Raw genomic sequence first — 22854 nt, forward strand, 5'->3', positions numbered from 1 at the left:
GTTAAAATACTTCAGATTGTTGGTGAAAAGGCTCAACTATTAATAGCAGGGCAACAAATCAAAATAATATTGCTCAACAAAAAGACAATTAAATCATTGCTGTTGGATTGTCATATTCAGATTTAAAATATTTTAAAACGGTTTCCTAAAGCACCTATTATATTCTCATATATTGATATTATTTAGCAATATATTTTTGAGGAATTTGATATAGGATCACAGTATATGAGTTTGTCAATATCGTCACGGTTAAGTCCCATGTTATTAATTATATATATTATATTAATTAAATGATCTGAAAACATTATCATGCAATAAAATTACATATAGCATTAAAAGAATGTTTTTATATTGCCTTCTCTTCCAGTTCAAGAAACTGTTTTTTGTCTTTATTTCCAAAGAGAGTTGGTTGTCTAAGCCTGATATTATTCTTAATATATGACTCGACCATTGCAAAAGTTGCAAATATCCACAGTTTGTATTTAATAGATAAAACAACCAAAATGGCAGAAAGAATCACTTACCGGTACCAGACAGCAGGTGCAACCATAATGCGGCGGTCTTAATGTCTAACAACACTTGCCATGCAGTTGACAAATAATTCTGATATTTTAACTAGAAAACAGTAATCTGAGCACATACTCTTCTCATCCCCCTTGTTTGCCTCTGGGCAGATGGAGGAAAAGAAAGTTGACAGAAAAGTGGATTCAAAGGGAGCGGAAAGATAGGAATAGGAAAGCAGGTCTGCACAAAAAATATCCACATCCACGTGCCTTTGAGGTTCAAATGTCCACACACTGAGGATGATTAAGTGAATGCTCTGGCGAGGCTCACTTTCTGAAAAGTGAACAGACTTTACATTTCAGGAAACTTGATTCTCTTTCTTGTTTCATTTGATCTGCCAATCATCCAGTCAGAGCCCGAGCGAAGCTTTGGACTGCGTGTGCAAACTTGGTTGCTTTTGCAGTGAGAAGAGTTTTAAAAAAACAACACAAAAATGGCTACACAAACAAAACCTGACGAGTCTCCAAAGTTTTGTGGAGAAAAAATGTTCTGACCAAATGTTATGCCTGAGTGTATGCTGCTTGAACAGGTCCAAATCCTGTTCTGCATCTGTGTGTGTGTTTACACCTGCGAAAATTTTCTACAAATCAGTTGTTTTCTTTGTCTATTTTTCTTCTCCATCCTTCTCTGACATTCTCTTTCTTTGACTCTGCTCTCTCTCTATTTTTCAGGGGGAAACATTTCAACACATCCAGGACATTGTGGTGTCTCTGCTGAGGATCATCAACCAGACAGTCATTACAATGGGTCGAGAGCACGCCCTTATCGTAAGTACATGCAACTTTGCAAAAGCGCCATATATGACTGACTTGCCATGATTAAAGCATTGCAGAACCATTTTTTTTCACTTAGTTCATTCTGAAACACAAAGTATGTCAACACCAGCACATTTTTGTTTAAAATACACACTTTTATTGTACGTACAAGAGGAAGAGAGGGGAATCTCGGGAGCTCACGCACTGTTATGGTTAATTAGTAAGTGTGGTGTCATCCAGGATTCTAATTGGACAACTAGTTAGCCAGAAGCAGCAGAAGAAGGTTCTTGTGAGATTAGTGTGAGATTAGTGGTTAACCTCTTTGATAGATAGAATTTCTTACAGATTATTGAGTTGTAAATTCTGATAGAAGACATGTCTGCCAATATATAGTTTGGTTTAAAATACTGTATTCATCTACTAATTGTGTTATGATTTTTACAATGACGCTGTTTATTGGTTAAAATCTCACTTTTAAATGGAACAGCGTGCCTTGCAGGTGTTTTTAGCAGCGATTTCTGTTGCTCTATTGTAGCTTAATGAAGCAGCGAGCAGTGGCGGTGTCACCTGAATGCTAGAGAACAAGCTTATAAATATGGAAATGATTTTCTACGGTAATTTTCATGTGAACAAAGTTTGTTTTGGAGGAATAACTTTTCAGAAAGATTGAACGTGTTTTACGTTTTCGGTTTAATTTGCTTGGTAACTTACTCTATGTACTCACTGTGGAACCGAAGACAGTCACAGTTGGTGGTTGCTAAATCATATTAAACTGTGGGTGTTGGGCTCTCCATATGTTCCACGACAACACAGCATCCCTCTGCACAACTTCTGCAATGTGAACTTTAGATAAACTCCAGACATACACAGTTAGTTTCACAGTAATTCATACAGAATTTATAGGTGACTTATTAGCTCTTTTAGGCTCCAGTCAGACCCGGAACTGAGAAACAGGCACACAAACACAGATGAGCGGTTTACAGTGTTTATTAGAAACGATGTTTGATAGTGGAGGAGGGAGATGGCCAGGATAGCTGCTCCAGGTAGGGTCGAAGCCAGAGATCAGAAGGCGGGTGTGTGGCCAGGCAGCGAAGATGACGGCTGGGTGGAATGGCTGGTTGAGAGCGGAGTGGCGAGGTGAGTAGGCAGCAAGGAGGCAGATGAAAGCTGATGAGCAGCAGGTCCAGAGGCAGGATCTGAGCAGAGAAGGGATGTGTGAGCCAGAGCATAAATGAGGCAACAACCAAACTGAAAATAGGGATAAGTTTCTCAAGCACAGAGTAGAGCCACGTTACCACGAGAATGGTTGCAACGAACTGGCGCTGAAGAGGTGAACAGCCCGGGTTGATAACTGTTGGTTGATTACTGGAATGAGCTGCAGCTGGCTGGAGCAGAGCAGGTGAGAGTGGCCACGCCCCTTGACCTAGATCCTCTTGAGTGACATGGAAGCCGGTGGAGACAGACACAGACAACACACACAAGGAAAGGGGAACAGGAAAACAGGCAGGGACAGGGAGACAGACACTGATCCACAACAAGCTCAGACTTTGCAAGTATTGATAACTCTTTGAAACATGAATACAGGCCAGTAGATAACTGCAGTAAAAACTGGTCTACCCCTAGTTTGCAGTGGTTCACAATTGCAGGTGTGTGTGTGTGTGTGTGTGTGTGTGTGTGTGTGTGTGTGTGTGTGTGTGTGTGTGTGTGTGTGTGTGTATATGTGTGTGTGGAGTACTTGATTGTGTTACAGTGGGTATATACTGTATGTGTGTGTGCATGTGTTTGTTAGCGCCTGTAAGTGTATGCCTTTTTTTGCATGTATTTATATGCACACGACTGTGTGTGCGCGTGTGTGTGTGTGTGTGTGTGTGTGTGTGTGTGTGTGTGTGTGTGTGTGTGTGTTTGTCTGAAAATCCTTGAAACAAGATTGAGCTTACATCAAAACACTTCCATTTTGGATGGTAATAAAGGAGAGAATCAATCACTCTGTCAGACAACGCTGACAGAATTTTTTAATCATCTGACACAACCTGTCAGTCTGTGATCAGTTGCCTATCACATTGTCTCTTAATGTATTCTTAACACAATCTCCACTGTGCTCTCCAAAACCCTGATATCCATCCTTTGAGCTGTCTCTTTGTTTTACAGAGAGCTCATCAGCTTCTTTCCCACTCATACAGTATCCTCTTATAGCTCTTCAGCTGTTGCTACATTCAAATTTTGGCTGTCAAGCCATCCAAATACACAGTATTCCGATTAGTTGTTAAATTGCTTATCGTTCCGATTCCCTTGCTTATGGCTGTGATTTAGCCAAAGTTTTTGTGAGGATTCATTACCAGCTGTAGCGTGAATCCATCTTGGTATAAATCCATTCATACATCTGTCCATCTGTCTAGACAGCCACTCAGCCAAGTGACAAACAAAATGCCTGCCTGTCGTTGAAAGTGTCAGTGCTTCATCTCTCTGCTACTGAAATATTATGGGACAACGTTATCCCCACTTTGAGTCAAAAGTTAATCACAAATTAGCCGCTGAAGTCTGGTTTCCCACTGAGAGAAGGTCATGGTGATCCTGTTCTTGATATCCGTCTCAGTACTGAGTAGTACTGTGGAAAAAGTGCCATTTACATGGATGCAGCTTGAAAAATGCCACCACTAATTTTAATGACACTTAAAAACACAACACACCCACACCACGCACCCATGGGAGAGATGCTTTATTCCACTACGTTGGGGCCTGTGGTCTCCTGAAACACAATCATCACGCATATGCCATGTCGGCCGGAAGGGTCGTTGTGGTTTTTCCAAAACTTAAAGCCACCAGAAACACTTTTTTGCGGAGTTTCTTGACACGGGCCTTGGTGCTGGGACGGCTGGAGGAGGAAGGGGCTGGCATTGGCTTGGTCAGAGTGGGTACAGGCACATCATACTCCCCCTCCAGGGCCTCCATAACACCCTGGAAGTGTCCCTCCTGCTGTCGGAAATCATGCTCCACACTGGAGAGGAGATAAGAGAAAGCAGTTATAGAGGGAGCTGACAGAGGTGAGGGAGAGGCAGTGGGAGCACAATTTAGAGGTTGGGGTAGTATCGAATCAAGTCAGATTTATTTATATGGCTCATTTTTCACAGAAAAAATTAAATGTTGGGGTGTAGAGAGAGAGGATGAGCAGAGGGATGTGACGATAGGTGGTTGTCTACTGTGCAGAAAGAGAGATTAGAAAGAGAGGGATTGAGAAAAAGGTGAGTGAAGGAGTTTTAGTGACATTAAAATCGCAAACTGCTGACAACACCCTAAAGAGAGGTTGTACTTAACAAATGCACTTTTATATGGAGTTGTAAAATCATGTTGTATTCTTAACTCAGGTATGTGCACCTTCAGCACACGTGCACGCACGCGCACACACACACATACACACACAGCCACAGGCCTCAACTCAGCACTCATTTCACGTCTATGGTATTCTTCTGCGCTTCATGCACCAATAGATCATAGGCTGGTGAGACGAGAGGAGTGGGAGGAGAATAAAAAAGCGAGCAGGAAGGAGAGGAGAGGAAAGGAGAGGGGCATTTGCAAAATGGAGGAGCTAAAGGAAGGAGCCATTCTGTAATTCTCCAACTCTCTCTTTCTCACCATCTCTCTGAAGTGTCCACCGCTGTGCGTTATAGTGTAGTAGACTTTGAGTTTTTCTCTCCTTTTGATAACTGTGTGTGTTGAGTTGGATTATAGGGGTGGAGCTGCATAGGGCCCGGCATCTGGAGTTAATGAGCCACATAATGAGGCAAGGAGAGCAGAGACAACAACCCACCCTCCCATCCTCCAGTGTCCCAACATCCCAACACACAAACACACACATACTGTACAAACAAATATGTGCTCCCCTGACACCCAACGTGTGCATCTTCCAAGCCCATGGCTGAGTGTGGGGGGGGGGGCGACTATACAGTCAGGGAATTATGGAGTGAGAGAGGAAAGAAGCTGACTCTCCTCTGGGAGATGTAGAGATGGATAAATAATAAAACAGGGCAGCAAGGTCATAAAGGATGGAAACAAAAAGACAGAGACAGGTAAAGGAGAAGAGGATGAGTGCCCCACCAGGAGGAGAGGAGGACAGCAGAAAGGTCTCTGCTCTCCGAGAAAGAGCAAAGGGATAGAGGGAGTGAGTCAATGACAGAATAGAGGAGGAAGTAAAAGCTCTGGTGGGCACAGAGGAAGGAAGATGGCTGCCATGAATAAATGATAAAGGAGATGTACTATGACTCTATGCACACACACACACTCACACACAAAAGCCATATATTGTTCTTTTACACACAACATATATATATATATACACAGTACAGGCCAAAAGTTTGGACACACCATCTCATTCAATGGGTTTCTTTATTTTCATGACTATTTACTTTGTAGATTCTCACTGGAGGCATCACAACTATGAATGAACACATATGGAATTATGTACTTAACAAAAAAGTGTGAAATAAATGAAAACATGTCTTATATTTTAGATTCTTCAAAGTAGCCACCCTTTGCTTTTTTTGATAGCGCTGCAAACCCTTGGTGTTCTCTCAATGAGCTTCATGAGGTAGTCACCTGAAATGGTTTTCACTTCACAGGTGTGCTTTGTCAGGGTTAATTAGTGGAATTTTTTCCCTTATTAATAAAAAAGCAAAGGGTGGCTACTTTGAAGAATCTAAAATATAAGACATGCTTTCAGTTATTTCACACTTTTTGTTAAGTACATAATTCCATATGTGTTCATTCATAGTTTGATGCCTTCAGTGAGAATCTACAATGTAAATACTCATGAAAATAAAAAGGAAACGCATTGAATGAGAAGGTGTGTCCAAACTTTTGGCCTGTACTATATATATATATATATATATATATATATATATATATATATATATATATACACTGTATATAAGAAAAGATAAAGCGGTCAGAGTCACTCAATTTATACCCTATCTTGTTTTAGAGTGGAAGACTTTTCTTTCTCGGGTCTCTCTTTACCCACACACTTCACTATGTTTCAACTTCCCCCTCTTCCAATCCTCTCTAACTGCCTCTCTCTACCCATATCTACCTCTTTCTCATTATTGTTCATGTGATTACAGCGCAGTGGGAAAAGCTGCTGCTCTTAATTCTGTCTGCAAGCTGTCATCTTCAGCGTGTGCGTGACTGTGTGTTCTTGTTGCTTCCATCCTTGTGAGAACCTGTTACATTTTTAAACCTTCACTGTTTGCTTAAGTGCGGGTGATGGTTAGTCATGTAGTGGAAAGGGTTAAAGTTTAGGTTTTGCATGAATGGATGTGGTATATGTCTTGTGTTATATCTCTTACTCCTTTGCTGTATGTACTGTATGAGTAGAAGAATACCTTTTAGGGTTCGGTGTGTGTATATATGTGTCTGCTTATGTCTCCGTGTGTGTTTGAGCTGTTTGAACTTTGGGAAAAAAAACAGAGGGGCTGTCAAAAGTTCCTCTCCCCTTGTCTTTCATCATACAGATTAATTAGGACTGACAATGGCAAAACATCTTTAGTCGGCCAGCCCACATAAAAAACACTTTTTCTCCCGCAATTTATTAGGATGAATGTTTCAGTCCCACGCTTGTGTATCTCTCCTTCCCTATCTCCCATCCTCTTTACCCAGAATCCTTTTTGTGGGCTTGATAAGGCTGTCCAATCAAAGAAATGGAGCTTCTGACGTTTGTGTGCGTTTGTCACACTGAAAATGTTTTCTGCATATATAATGTGTGTAATTTTTTGTAAGAAATTTATACGGATAGTTGAGAAGAAAAAAGATGAAGAAGCAGATTCTGCATATTTGTCGAAGTCATTAACATCTTTCACAAAGCGTGAAATATATCATATATTTCTTTGTTTGTAGGTATGCATGAGTGTGTGTGCGCAAGTATGCATATGAAATGTCTGTCCAATAAAAGCTAATTCCCTTTTTTGTTGGATTAATTAGCATGTATGATTATATTTGCATGTGTGCAAGAAAAACAAAGGGAAAGTGGAGCAGAAAAGAAAGTCTCTGAAACTTAGAAGAGAGAAAAGAGGGATGATAACGATGTGGGCAATACGTACATGAGCAACATAAAGCCATTGTTTATATTACAGAAATGAGCAGTAAGAATTATTCATAAATTGGATTCAAGAGAAAACACCTGACTATTTTATAAAGTCAGGATTATTAAAATTTAAAGATGTAATTGAGTTACAGACATTATTAGTGATGTACAGACAAGCGTGGAAATAAAACAGGGAGTCTGGATGTCCTCCGCCAAAGAAAAAATCCAGATTTGAATCCCATTTCTGTCATTTCTACATACTGAAAATAAGTTGATCATGATGATAAACTCTGCCAAAAAGAATAGTGATAACCTATGTATGAGAAAAATATGTCTTACTTTCAAGACTTGAGAGAATAATTTTATAGAGTCAAAATCTTTCACAATTTGAAAGTGTATTTGGGGAGGGGGGAGGGATTTTGAAAAGTAGAGGGGACATGTCCCCCCTGTCCGCAGTGTAAATTACGCCCTAGTGTACAGGTATTACAAGTACATTTACGAAAGTTGTCTGTTTTTAGTTCAGAGTAGGAGGACCATAGAAGGGAACTTCATTTGAAGCATCATTTTGCACAGATTACTCTAATTAGTAGACTTGAGATCAAGGTGGCCCCGGGCCCTTAAAAATCCCTCATATTTTGTGTTACTGTTAAAGGTGTCTTTGCACTGCATGTTTACTCCTAGATTAAAGAGTAGGTTTATTTGTGAAATAAAATAGTAGTAGTACAAAATAACAGCACTTTACAAAATAACAGCACTTTATGTGCTGTAGACATTATTTTGTTTTGTCCAATTTTCTACACTGCTAATCTATACAGAATATTCAGAGTTTCCAATTAATTTTATAAAATAAAGCTTTTTTTCCTCTGTGTTTTGTTGCTTATTTAAAATGCAGATCCATCATATGGAAGAGCAGACTAATTGAAAAATAAAAATCATTTTTGTGAGCAATTGTGTTGTGAATAGTTGTGTAATGTAAGTTGTACTGTAGGGCTTTCATCTGTGTGCATATGTACTTGCATATGACTGTGTAAAGTGGGGGAAGAGTTGTGTTTGTTAATTTCCATCTGTGTACATCTGTATGGATATATGAATGTATGAGTATGTTTCCCCTTGGAGTTCATTACAACTTACTTGGCAAAGGATATTGCTGTGTTAATTAAGATCAAGGGAAGGAGAGAATGGTATGAAGAGGAAGAAGGAGTTGGAGAAGTGTGTGAAGAGATGGAGAGATTAAACAACACAGAAAATGAAAATACAGGAGGGATGCAGATGTTGGCTGCTGGGAGGGGAATGTATTTGAGAATTAGGGAGAACTGGAGAGATAAAGGCCCTCTAAAATATGTCTTTATCCCTTGTGACCGGCAAGGGAGATTTATTTACACATAATTGTAAACAAGCTGAATTAGCTTTAAGCATAGCTTTGGTCTGATATATGCATGCACAAAAGTTTTAGACTAAAATGAAGTTTTAATGCCAGATTATTTATTATGTGAACAACCCATATTTCTAGCTTGTGTGAGCAGTGCACACAGGAAGAGCAGAGTCTTGGAGGTTGGGTGGGAGTGGGGCACAGGTGATTATAGCATTGGCATGTGACAGATGGAATGAGGCAAGGATGTACAGAGGAAACCAGTTTGATTGAAAGTTGGAGATGAAAGTAAAAGGGCTTGAGCAGGCATGGGATGAAAAGATTGAATGATTTACATAATAAAAAGATGAGAATAAGAATGGGATGGGGTGGAGGTGATGGGAGGACTAAACTACAGTGTGTGGAACCACATTGTGAGGGTGCAGCTCTGTAAGTTGCAAAAGATCTAAGAATGCAATTACTTATTTAGGTCACAAGCAAGAGGGACGACTGGAACAGAAGAGAAGCATCATTTAGGTGCTAAATTAATTTGCTTGTTTGCACAGAACATTATTTTATGTTATGTTATTATGTTTTGTTATTTTATCTGACGTAAATAACTTTCCTGGAGAGCCCATCATCGTTTAGTCTCTGGAATACAACACATATTATGAATATTGATGAGGGGGATCAATCATAGTCTCGCATTTTTCATATAATACGGATATATTGTACAATTATCAGAGTGGGAGGAAAGGGCAAAGACAGCACGATACCAGGAAGAAAGGCTGATGAAAAATAAAACAAAAAAACAAAAAAGAAAGATGTGCTGAATCATTAATAAAACGTGGAAAAGTTGAAAGAAAAACAACGTGAAATGGAACATTTTCAAGGTTGCAAAAGGCACAAGTTTTCTATGAGACCTTTCAGTGCTGTCTATTACACCGCAGCAAAGAATGAGTTGTCATTGTTGGGTTATGTAATGCAGTAAGCTCATTGTCCTGATCAGGTTACCTGTAGATGATGCAGGCTGTCTTTTGGCAGGTGGGGCAGTTGTTAATGTCCTGACCAGTTCTGTATGAGCTGCGACTGCAGAAACAACAGATGCAAAACACACACACACACACACACACACACACACACACACACACACACACACACACATGCATGCATGCAGAAGGAATTAAAGTGAATATACTTGTGCATTAAGATAAGGCACCTACTATACTGATATTGTGTTGTTATTTCAGTCATGGGGCATCTTTGAAAAATAATTGCTTGATAAACGGCTATTGATAAATATTAGGTTTTGATATCTGCCACTGAAAGTCTTTCTAGACTTAACACTGTACACTGATGTTCAACAGCAGAGGAAGATGGTAGAAATAGCTAATTTGTCACTTACAACAGGCCTTTCTCTTTTTTTACTGGAAAGAGTCTCGCTCTCTTGACTGCTGGTGTCCTAATTTGTAATGCTCTCTCCACCTAAACACACTATATGCAGCAACATCAGGTTTGTTCTCTTGGGGTTGTCAAAGTTCACAAATTAGCTTGTGATATTTAGTGCATGTGATGTACCCCAACAGGAGTATTCAGTACATCTCCTGAATTGTCCTGGTGGGTTGTTGCCTGCTTGTTATTCCAGGCAGGTGAAAATAACCATCAAGCATTGTGTGCAGTGACTGTAGGTAAATTTGGTTGGGAGCCAGACATTACATGACACCAATATCAAAAGCACAGCATTAATTGAAAACCACTTAATTGTCTTTCATTCTAGAAAATGTGTTGAAAATTGGTGTACATTACAAAATAATACATGAGTACACATGCAAACCATGTTGTGAAGGTTGAACAAGACTGCAGAGCAAAAGACTTGTTGGAAACTAAAGTCAGATTAAAAGATCTGACAAGCTCATGCTGACTGCCATTTAATTAAAACGCTTTATTTCGCCAAGATATTTTGGCTGCCCCTTCACTGAACTGTGTAGATGAGGGCGTAGCTGATTTATGTTGATAAAATAGACATTTTAATTACATGGAGAGAGAGACCTTGTGCCTGGCATAATTTTTTCTCCCCTACCAGTCTTTATCAAAGACAACAACAGCAAGAGAAGACACGTATTTGCTTCGGGAAAGAAAAGAAAACAAGGAGCTAAGCACAGCGACAACCTCATAGCTCAGCTGACACTTTTATCACAGCGGCCCAGTTAAAGTGCTTTCATTTCTGGCACAGCGTCAGATACATGTGGACCCTCTTACTAGCTGGTTCTCTCTTTCTCTCTCTCAATTGCTCTCTCTTTCTGTCTCACCCTTTCTCCTTTGTCTGCCTTTTTACCCCTTTGTACTCTATTTCTCACACACTTAGCATGAGGCATAAGCACACACACACACAAACACTGAGGGATATGAATATTTACTCTTATACAGTCACTCATACACAAGGGCATAGCACAACATTCTGGGCCTTGTAGAAAGGCATTTTCTATGGGCCCCTCCCCACATCCACAGCTAATCATTCTAGCATCTTTCTGGGCCCTCCTCACATCAGGATCCTGGGTTCTCAGTCCCCTTTCTCCCCCCAGTCTGACGCCCCTGCTCATACAGGGCAGGACAGCGTCTACACTAAGTTTAGGAGCCTCATTGTGCAGCTTATACATTAATTGCATTTCTCAAAGGTAATGTGATGGGGATTAGTCTGGATCTAGAGACATCTTTTAACCCTGAACACAAGGGAAAGAACATGAGTAAAGAATAAAAACATGTACTACAGCTGTAAAGAGGAAGTTTAGGTGGTATCATTTTATAGACAAGATGAGGCAAACGGGTAAGGAATTGGTTTTAGGTTGTTTGGGAAGATGAGAAGAACCAATGTATTAGGGTAGAAAGGGGTTGAAAGTTAGGGTGGGACAAAGACTAATTAATATATATATATATATATATATATATATATATATATATATATATATATATATATATATATATATATATATATAAAACCTACAGAAGAAGAATTACTGACAGTAAAGGTAATGATAAGCAGGATAAGGAGGCAAAGAATGGGGACGGATAGAGACACAAAATGGAGTGACAGCAGGCAAAAGTGATGAACAGGTTGTCGGGGCAGAGAGAAAGGAAAGATCACAAAATGGTGATAGGGCAATGTAGCGATTCACAGTTGTTAGTTGCAGCATGGTTCATATGTGTAGGTGCAGAAAGAAAAGAAAGATGAGGAGAAAGGAAAAAGGTATTAATTAAGAATGGAGAAAAGAGAGGTGCGAGGGTGAAAGTGGAGAAAGGGATGAATAGCTTGAAGCGGGTTAAGGAGCCTTGGAGAAAAGGGGGATGGTGTTGATTGAAATGAAGTACAGAAAGTCAACTGGGATTTATGAAGAGGAGAGAAACAAAGGATGTGGAGCAGGAGAGGAGGATTTAAGAATACAAAATAATTAGCAGAAGAGAGAAAGAAAGAATTGTTTAGTTTGCTTCAGTGGCCAATACAATGTCTCTTAAGGTTACTGTGGGGATTACAGACCCTATAAGGTATATAAGATGAAGGGACAGAGGAAGGGTCTGCTAGTATTGACTGCAGGCTGGCAGGTATCGTAAGTCACTGCAGGATTGGATTACACACACACACACACATACACACACACACTACAGTGATTCTCCACTGGCCTGACATTTAAAATCTATTGCATGGACTTGAAAGCCTGTCGCTGTATATTGCTTTCAAATCTCAAATATACTCTTCTCAGTCTTGTGAACTCCCTTGCTGCCCTCTCCTCTTCTTCTCTTTGTCTTTCTCACTCTCTCACACTTACATACTTAATTGCAATAACTATCTCTTCCTCTTCTTCATCTTTTTTCTCCATCTCTTGTCTCTGTTTTCATCCTTATCCTCATGCTGTCTTGGTGTCTAACCCTCTTGTTTTGTCTCATTTCATACAACATCCTACATTTCTTTTTCCTCCTCTTCTTATATCCTTACATCCCCTCTATCTCCCCTTCTCTCTTTCACTTTCTTCTCCCTGTTAAGTCCCTTCTCTCACCCTTCGCTGAGGGCCTTGCTCTTCTCCAGGTCTTGAATGACGTTGAGAAGCACCTTGATCTTCTCCTGATTGGACTGTAGGTTCTCCTCCACATTTTGCAACTGCCTCTCCAGCCCGCGTGGTGCGGTCCCTGCGGGTGCACCCAACAACCCCCCTGGAGCCCCATTACATTGTGCTTTCATATGAGTCTTACAAGGCAGAGTGTGGTCGTCAAATGATTTGCTCTTCTGTTTTACATAGTCCTTGAGTTTGACCCGTTCTGAGGATGTTTGTTTGGGAATGTTTGTGGTCTCGTCTGTGTTTTTGGTTTGCGCTACAGGTGTTCCCGGTTTGGAACGAGTGGGTTTAGGAGAGTTTTTTGGTGGGAGAGGTGGGTTGTTGGTAGATTTTAAGTCACTGTGAAGGGAAGGAGCTGGATGTTTAGAAGTGATACGGACTAATGTGTGTTGGTGTGCGTGTTCATCAGTGTGCTGGATTTTAGCCAAGTCATACTTGTGTTTGTCAGTCGAATGGGTCTCTGTTGCTTCTGCAGATGGTGTGTGTGGTCGTTGTGTATGTGTGATAGTTGTGGTCTTGTCTGTGTTGTTGTGCATGTGTGTGTCTGTCGTTTGCGTGGCTGAGTCCTTACAATGAGTAAAGTCTGCAGAATGTGGTCTTGTCCGCTGTTTTGACTCTTTTGTTTTGTTCAGGGTGTGTGATGTGGGGTTGGAATGCGAGCTGTGTGTTTTTGGCATAGTGTGTGACAGCTGTGGGATTTGAGAAGTCTGTACTGATGTGTGCGTGGAGGTGTTTCCTGTGTCTGTGTTTTTTGTGCAAGGCTGAGAGTCCAGAGCAGATTCTTTTCTTGACTGCTTGGGAGCCACAGACGGTTTCCGAGGCGGATTAGGTAAAGTCTGGCTGGCTGTTATTTGATTGACAGCCTTCCTGCGACAAGCGCCTGTACACGGTGTAATCTGTGATCGTCTCCTCCCACATGTCCCACAAAGGCTGGGTGAGGAAGTCGCCATCACTCGACAGGGCCGTGGTGGGGTGGCGTGCACAGTGGTACAAACGCTCCCCGTCTTTAATACCGAGCGATGGCCCTCCCCACGTAGAGACTGCACCCTCCTCCTCTCTTGGGCCGGCTCCTTACCTTCTGTGGCCTCAGTGCAAACCCCTCCCACCACATCAGAGGCTACCACACTGCCATTTGTATACCGAGCTGTCCTTTTATCTCTTGTGTCCTTGGGGTTTGTCCGTGTAGTTTTGATCTGGCAGTAAACTCCGCTGCCTGACCCCTTTGACCCCATGCCGTCCTGTGTCAGGCTGTTGATCTCGTTCTGAGATGTCTCCTTGGACACTGGCAGACTGTTGCTGTCACTTTTGATAACTCTGCGTGTCTCCACTGTTGTTGTTTTGTCTGTTGGTATGGTGAGTGGCCGATGTGTGTTGGTTGGTTGGCTGCCGTGTTGTTTGATGGAGGGGAGAGTTCGCAGTCCGGGAGATGTTTGCACCCCAACACTGCACAGCGGCCCCCATCGCCCCCCTGCCAGGGGAACCCCCAGCGCAGGCACCGGATTGGTTGGGTCAGCCACCCTCCTGCCCATACTCCTCTGCAGGTTGGCTCAGCCCCCTGAGGAGCTGAACGGGATGGAGGGCAGCATTGACATCAGCCAACGTCAGCAGGATTATATCCAATAAAAAGCGGGAATGTTTCCAGCTTTTGTTTACCCAAATTAATTTGCGTGTTTGTGAGGCAGTGTGAGAGAGTTTGTATGTGAAAGCTGGAGACAGGAATCCAATATCCAATAAGGCTTTAAACCCTCAATGTCCTTACATTAATGACCTCCTTTCTAGATTAGCTACTTCTGATTGGACATCACTGTCAAGGCTTTTCTCTGTCTCTAACCAATGGCCCGCAGATGATGAGTTGGATGGATTCTCTGGGTATTGCGGGTTTGTTCTGGAGAGAGAAAGAGAAGAAAAAAGAGAGAGGCAATGAGAGAAATGACAGAAGAGAAATAAATGGTCAGATTGGCAAGAAGACACAGACATTAGGAATGTAGAGCTCCATATAAAAGATTCAACCTTGACTGAATGCAGACACTGACCAGATCAATGGAACTCCATCAACCTCTTATTAGACCAGCAGGTGGTGGGAGCTACAGAGGCACCATGATAAATCTCATCAAGCTGTTTCTCTTAGAACAGTAAAGACCAGCGATATCTTAATAATAACTTTTTATTTATTTATACTTTTTATTAATCCCCAGTGGGGAAATTGCAATTACACTCTGTTACACCCTACACACAGGGGTTCGGTGTCTTGGTAAGGTTTGGTGAGCAAGGCACCAAACCGAGGTGAACTGGCATCTCTTCAGCTACCAGTTCACACTCCGTACTTCGGTCCATACGGGGAATTTAACAAGCAACTTTCCGGTTCCCAACCCAACTCCCTACGGACTGAGCTACTGCCATCCCCATTTACCTCTATAAAGTTGAACACACACCTCATGAGCTACTGTATGTAAATAAATCATATAAATGTAGGACTATACATATGTTATAGTCTTTCATCACGTGATGACACAGCGTAACACATTTCAAATGAGGTTATGTTTGCCTCCCGCAGTGGTATGTAAACTGATGATGCATCATGCCTCGACATCTCTCATTGAAGCAGTTTGGAAATCTGTCTAATGAGTTCAGCATAATGTTCTGCAACATTGTTTATGCCCATCTTCCTCTTTAACGGAGGTAGACAGGCATGTTGCCTAAAGTCAGTGTAGATATGTCTACTTTGTGTTTAATTGTTCGTTAGGCAGCAAAATTAATTTGAATGCATAGCTAGTTTATAATAAATCCTTATTTGGTTTTTATGCTTGGTGAAAATGTTTGGATTATTTGGGAGGGAGCAAAATTAGCCATTTGACCATAATCACTTAAATTCACTTGAGAATCAACTTAGAATACTTTAAAGCTGTGGTAGGCAGTATATTTTTGTCACCGTTGGGAGCATAATGTAATTCAGTGGTCTGAGAGAAAACTATACTTCTGCACGTCTTCTTAGCTCTGTTTCTGATGAGCTCTGTTCTGCACATGCAGACAGAGATGGGAGAGACAGAGAGAGCTGCAGGAAGAGGCCGCTACTTGAAATTCTGATGTTTTTTGCTTTCTACCTACTGCAGCTTTAATGTTGCACTATGATTAGATGATAAAATTGGGGCAGTATGTCTGATTTTTTTCTCATGAGGACAATTGGGCCATTGCAGCAGCACATATTGGCCAGATACATCAAAGATAGATAAGAGAGTAAATGGAGGTTAGATAAACATACTTACAGTATGCAATTTATACTATATTTAAAAGCATTATAAATGGGCTGGAGCCATATTTGTCATGTCAGAAATAAGCAGTCAAGTAATGGAATCACACACATTTAGCTCCTCAGGGTAATTGGCAGTGCTGTGGTTTATAACACTTATACTGTAACTGTCTCTGCACAAAATACAAGCATCAATACATTTTAGACATGTGGTCGATCCAGGTCAGACATTTCAGCAAATTTCTATTATCCAACTAAATTGAAATCAGACCAACTCGGGAAGCCAGTATGCTGTTGATTCCTGAATACTTCACGAAAGATAATTAGCGCATGAAATTAGGCATCAGTCAGCAGATTGGTATCATCTTTATGTCTCTATCAATATTTTCTTTTTCTCCTATCGTCATTACATTGAAGTCGTTCCGTTGCAGTCGGTGTGTGATGTGAGAGAGACACACACACACACACACACACACACACACACACACACACACACACACACACACACACACACAGAAAGAGATTATTTTTTAAGACAGCTGGTGCGACATAGCACAGATTTTGCTGTATAGGGTCAAGGTTGGAACAGTGCAATATTTTTCAAAATAAATTAAATATGGCCGTTTACCTATTAGTTTAAGAACCCATGATATTACTGACAAAAAAGTTTTTATTAGGAGGCTTGTTTCAAAAGCAAGGGCAGACTTCAGATTCATGCTCAAGGTTTTCAGAATTTTCATAAATCTGCCCATGGCCCTGTAGCAGTTAAAGATATGTTCTCGCTAGTCGACTCATACTGACTGGGAAGAGTCTGACTGCCGCACTAATAGTTCATATGTATTCAGGATTAGAGTTATGCACACATTCACTCAAAGCAATGCTCTGTGTGACCTATATCCACTCATTATGAAGCCTGATGCCATGTGCTGTTTTGAGAGCATGAGTAAAATAGAAATGGACATTTTAGCCCTTTCATTCCTTTTTTTCTCGACTTAAGTGTAATTAATGTTGTCATTCTCTTCAGAATTTCCGTTTTCATTTAATATCATTAAATATTAAAACTGAGTGAATACAGTTTATTATGCTGGTGGGCCTGCATGGGCCGCATTAGGAACAGTTTAGACTTCTTTCAATCTGTATGCCTAGTTAATGAAATTTCTACACGTTAGCTGAGACAACAACAGTCAGTGTCACACAGTACTGTGCCAATGACAAAGCCATTCTTGGGACACAATTGTGATCGAGAGCTTCACTGACAGCCGGCAGAGCTTCGAAATCTAAGGTTTTTACGTAAGGCGCTATAGATCGAAGGATTTCTACTTCAGTGACATATCACTGCTATTTATATGACTATCTTGACAGTGTGTTTGGCTCAAGGACTGCGACATTGCCTGAGAGCTAACATAGGGTCACACATAAGTAACATTACAGCCTGTTTATGACAGGTAACTGTGGCAAAGAGTGTCCTGGAGTGGACCACACAGGTCGTGACCCACACAGGTCGTGACCCAGAGTTCACACACCCTTCAATCCTTCCAGGTTGTGTTGTTTTTGTTTTGTTTTTGTGTGTGTGTGTGTGTGTGTGTGTGTGTGTGCGCGCGCGTACGCGTATGTGTTAAATCTATTTGCAAAGCAGGCTGCAGCCACCATGTGGATAACAAATGGACTGAGATGTGTTGTTTGCAAAAAGAAATTGCAGATGATGATGACATTTTTCCTGAGAAAAACCGAGAGAGGGAGAGCAAGAATGAGAGAGCAAGCCAGTGTTTGTGTGTGCAACGGGGACAGCGAGGACTGAAGATGTGCGTGCATATGTACGAGTGTGTATGTGTGTGTTGTCAAGCACTGGGCTTTGAGATTCAGACTAAGTCAATTTAAGGTAATTTCACTGCAGCTCATTTCCAAGCATTTGTTTTTCCACCACCAGCCACACCAGAGCACCTGCTGCAACAAACTCTCTCTCTCTCTCTCTCTCTCTCGCTCTCTCGCTCTCTCTCTCTCTCTCCTTGCTCTCACTGTCTATCTATGTATGTTTGTGTGAGAGTGCATGTTTGTGTGTGTGCCTACCATCTCAAGTCTCACTCTTCACCCCTGACCTGCAGGCTGTCAGGCAGAAAGTGGCACCATATCCTCAGAAGTCACTTTCACTGATTCACACCCCTGCCTCTCTTCATCTTTCTAACACTCTCTAGCTCTCGCTCTTTGTACAAGACGTACCACCATTGGTTACCCCTCTCATTTCATTGCCTTCGTCTTTCATTGTTACCCTTGTTTGTTATCGCACTTTTCCACTTACCGCCCCCTTTTCCATCTCAGTCATGCTGTCTTTGATTTTCTGTGTGTTTCTCTCTCCCTTCCCTCTGTCTCTATATTTAATCTTAGTCTCTCACCCACATCACACTTCTGGCTGAGCAAAATAAGCAGGGAGGAGATGGGGAGGTGACTGTTGACTGGGGGATGAAGGGGTGGTGACAAAAGAGGAGAACAGGGGAGACAGCAGCTCAGGGAGGTGCAGAAAGGTGGTTTAAGGGTTAAGGCGGGGAGAACAGATGAAGAAGAAGAATGAAGGATCACGGACCAGATGAAAGTGGTGCGTGCGTGCGTGCGTGCGTGCGTGTGTGTGAGGAAGAGATGCAAAGGCCCATTTTCTCCAAAAGTGTTTGATAGAGTTGGTTAAAGAATAAAGAGAGAAGCATGGCAGAGAGAGATGCGTGAAGAGACGGACATTAAAGAAAAGGAAGATCTGGGAAGCCGCACACACTGCTCACCAGTAATCAATATGTACTGCTTGAGCATCTGTCACCGCACACACACACACACACACACACACACACACACACACACACACACACACACACACACACACACACACACACACTAGACAGGGTGCAGCTTTTTATAAATCTGTTTCTACATGCAATAAGTTTAATTTACCAGTTGGTGAATTTGGGCTGTTCAAGATTTGTCTATAACAGGCAATCTCAGTGAGACCTTGTTTGTGTGTGTGTGTGTGTGTGTGTGTGTGTGTGTGTGTGTGTGTGTGTGTGTGTGTGTGTGTGTGGGGCTGTTTGAGGGTAAGGACTTGGTTTTAGGATTAGGGATAGAATTAGGTTATGGTTAGGGTGAGGGTAAAGGTTAAGGTTAGGCATTTAGTTGTGATGGTTAAGGTTAGGGTAAGGGGCTAGGGAATGCATTATGTCAATGACGGGTCCCCACAAAGATAGTGCCACAAACCTGTGTGTGTGTGTGTGTGTCTGAATGAGTGCGAACCCACGCCATTGCAGTAGTAACAGAGCAGTGAATGCTCCAGCGAATCGAGTCCCCTGTCATTTCAAGGTGAGCCTCATTTGTCAACTGCCTGTGTGTGTGTGTGTGTGTGTGTGTGTGTGTGTGTGTGTGTGTGTGTGTGTGTGTGTGTGTGTTTTAGGGAGACTGAGACTCACTTTACTGCTCTGTAATCACACTGCTTTTCTCGTTTACTGTCTCTGGGCCGCTCACCGCCATAACAGCACAAACACAGCACTTTATTGGCCCTTTGAGACACAGCACACAATGCATCTTGGGTAGTGTAGTCAGTTTTTTCCTCTGATGTCTGGACTCAAAGCAACAAAAGAAACCTTTTCTATTTTAGCATTTGATTTCCATATATTGGTGAACTTTGTTTTATCTTGCTTTGCTTATACAAGCCTTTGAAACTGTACAATGTCAATTTAACACTTAATTCTGTCAGGGACATTAATGTCAAAGAAGGGCACTCCACAAATTTATCTGAATAAGTATGCAAGAGTTTTTGCAATGTTTTGCAATAAAAAATATAAATTTCACATTTCCATAAATATAAATCATGGCACAAAAAGATAATTTCAAGACAGCTTGCACAAACAATTGTCGATGAATCATTGTAGGAAGAAGTTGGAGTGATGTCAGCACAGGTAGCCACAATGATAGCCACTGTTAGATTATTAAGACATCCCCTCTGGTTGAAAAAGAGTGCCGGTGTGATCAGCGGAAGAGCTGTCAGACAGGTCAGTTGGAGTGAACAGCTCATTACAGGTACGACTTCTCTGCTTCACTTGAACCAACATGATGCTAAAAAGGAAACTTAGCAGAATGACTGGGAATCCTTTCTCAGCTCTTGTGTGTGTAATAAGTGCAGCAAGGGGACTGAGAAAAGAGAGTTTTCTGTCAGTATTGGTAACCGTAACAAATACTAGCATTAGTTTAATTTATGCTTGTAAATTAATAGTGTATATCAGCAGATGTCCAATATGTGCATGCTGCATTGCACATATACAGTATGTATGCACTGTTAAGCAGTTTTTCTTTTGTCTCCGTAATTGGTCACCGGTTTCATCTTTTCTTAAGTGTCATGGCACGCCTAACATATATCCCTGCACATTAGACAGAGGGAAGGATAATCAAAACAACCAGGAAACTTGCTCAGCTCTCTCTCTGCAGTCTGTTTTGTTGTCTGTTGCATTTTAATTGGGTTCAACTGTATTTTTCAGGGACAGTGCACTTTAATCAGCATTTCAACTGAAAAGCCACAAGCCACAAAGGCTAATGTTCATTTTACAAAGCCAAGTATCTCAGCCAACCCTGCATAATCCAAGTTTGGATTTGTATTGAAGCATTGTTTGGGGCAGATTGTGTGTGCCTCGCTGATATTAAGGGACTCAAGTGTCTCTTCAAGCAAGGCAGACTAGCGCAAACAATGGAAATTGTTTCTGTCCAAGAAACTTGCAACGTGAGAACTTAATGTAAGTTACGCACACTCACATAGCATTATTTGATGAGAAATAGCATAATATAAAATGATCGTGCTCTACAGCAGTGGTTCCCAAACTTTATTTATTTTTATTTTTTTTTACAATTGCAATTTCTTTGTCATGGCCACCCAACCCCCAATATAACATGAATGAAAGATGCGTGTTGGTTTTCACAGTTTTAAATTTAATATTATGTTGGATCAATAGTTCAGTTTAGTATTTTTCTAATTTAAAATGAGCTTCTATCTATGATCAAATAAACAAAATAAAACAAAAAAGGTTGCAGGCATTTTAATGGTACGTCTGAGCCTGCTGTTATCTGGAGAGAGAGAGCACGAGCTGCAGGTCTTGACTCCACTGACAGTTGGACAGTCAATCTTCCAGAAGGAGAAGAAGTTGGTTTAGTCTGATTTTAGTTTTGTCGGTGGTCTCAGACTGTGGCGAGCACTGAGATGTATCTGCATTTCTTTTTTTTTGTTCATTCACTGTGTCAAATCCCATTGCTTGCTCCAACGGTCACATTTTTTTTTAATCTGTTAAGCTCTTGAGTGTTGTGTTACTATGACAACCCTGAGTTATCAAGTCATTAGCCGTTTTGAAATTTTTGAAGCTTTATTAAAAACGCACCATCAATAAAAAATGATCTGTGATGAATGATGAATCTTGCGGTACCCCTTGGGCCGGTCCTCAGGGCACCCACGTTGGGAGTCACTACTCTACCGCACACTGTGTACTATGTGTTCATGATAGATTTACTCTCCAATCTGGCCCACCATCTTTATTATGCCTATGAGAGTTTAAGGATCAGAATTCAGAGTTTTGCTTTCATGTGTCTAGAAACCCTCAAAAGCTATACGAACCGAGCCAACACTGTCAGTCCTTGCCCCTGGACACACTCTTCTGAGTGAATGTAATTTGTGTATAAGTGTGTGTGTCTGCACATGTTTTAATCAGTAATGCAGGAATTAGACTAAGGCAGAAAATGAATTTAGCCGGAGATTACTTAATTCTTCATTAGACCTGAGTCTAATCCTGAACTTGTCAGCCTTTGCTCTGAGGAACCCTCAGATAATGATAACACTGATATTAATTTGAAGTCATTTTAAAGGGTTTGAGTCTTTTCAGTTTTGCATGCATGAACATCAGTTGACGTTAAACGTGGTACCTGTACGTTTTAAGGGATGCCATTCAGTGATCATTTGAGATCAGAATATAAATGAACTAAAAACTAACTAATAACTTCCTTGTTTATTTGTACTTCCACACATGAATTAATTATCTGATCTGATGATGTGTTGGAACCTGTCTGAGGCTCCTTTTCCACAAAACGAAACTTTCTTATAAGTTTGAATCCATTTTAGCCCCTTTTACTTGTTTACGAGGGCAAAAATAGGACATAATTCAAAGTGATATCCTGTTCCAGACAGAGGAGCCCTCAGAGAAATTTTTTAAAAATTCTGTTCGGTTTTATGGTGTTGGCTTATTTACAACCAGTTAGGTACCTGTAACAAGAAAAGGGGTGAAATATAGACAAAGAGCGTATTATTGACAAATTCATCTGCAGGCTTAATTCATTTGTTTTGTTGTTGGCTAGAGGAATGTGTGTTGGTTGAGCAGCAGAGCAGAGAAACCGTTGTAAAACTTAATATTTATGAGATATTTGCCAACAAATATTTGATAATCGGAGATAAACATGATACAGTGATAAACTAGGTCCTCTACACCAACAAGGGAAAAACAAAGTGGCTTAGTTTGAGGAGATGCTGCAGATGCACGACCACACACACACACACACATCTTATCAGCGTGACTAATAGAGTGAGATATAGTCTGTTTTGCATTTTTGCTCAAACTGCATACCGCTCTCTCACTTTTATCTTTCTCTTCCTGTCACCTCATCTTTTTATCCCTACTTTTCACCTGCCCTCATCCTCTCATTGTTCTCTCTTTTCTTTATCCTCTGTTTTCATCTCATCTTTCTCTTCTCTGCCA

The 22854-nt window shown here is 41.1% G+C and overlaps 1 protein-coding gene across 1 annotated transcript in view; it reads left to right on the forward strand.

Moving 5' to 3' along the window:
- The window catches only part of dock2 (dedicator of cytokinesis 2), a 101008-nt gene that overhangs the window by 49926 nt on the left and 28228 nt on the right, over positions 1-22854 (forward strand). Inside the window, exon 26 of the mRNA XM_028588898.1 lies at positions 1236-1331. Coding sequence (XP_028444699.1) covers positions 1236-1331 — 96 coding nt within the window. The remainder of the gene's footprint in view (positions 1-1235; positions 1332-22854) is intronic.

This window comes from Perca flavescens, chromosome 10 (assembly GCF_004354835.1).
Source record: "Perca flavescens isolate YP-PL-M2 chromosome 10, PFLA_1.0, whole genome shotgun sequence".
NCBI classification, from domain to species: domain Eukaryota; kingdom Metazoa; phylum Chordata; class Actinopteri; order Perciformes; family Percidae; genus Perca; species Perca flavescens.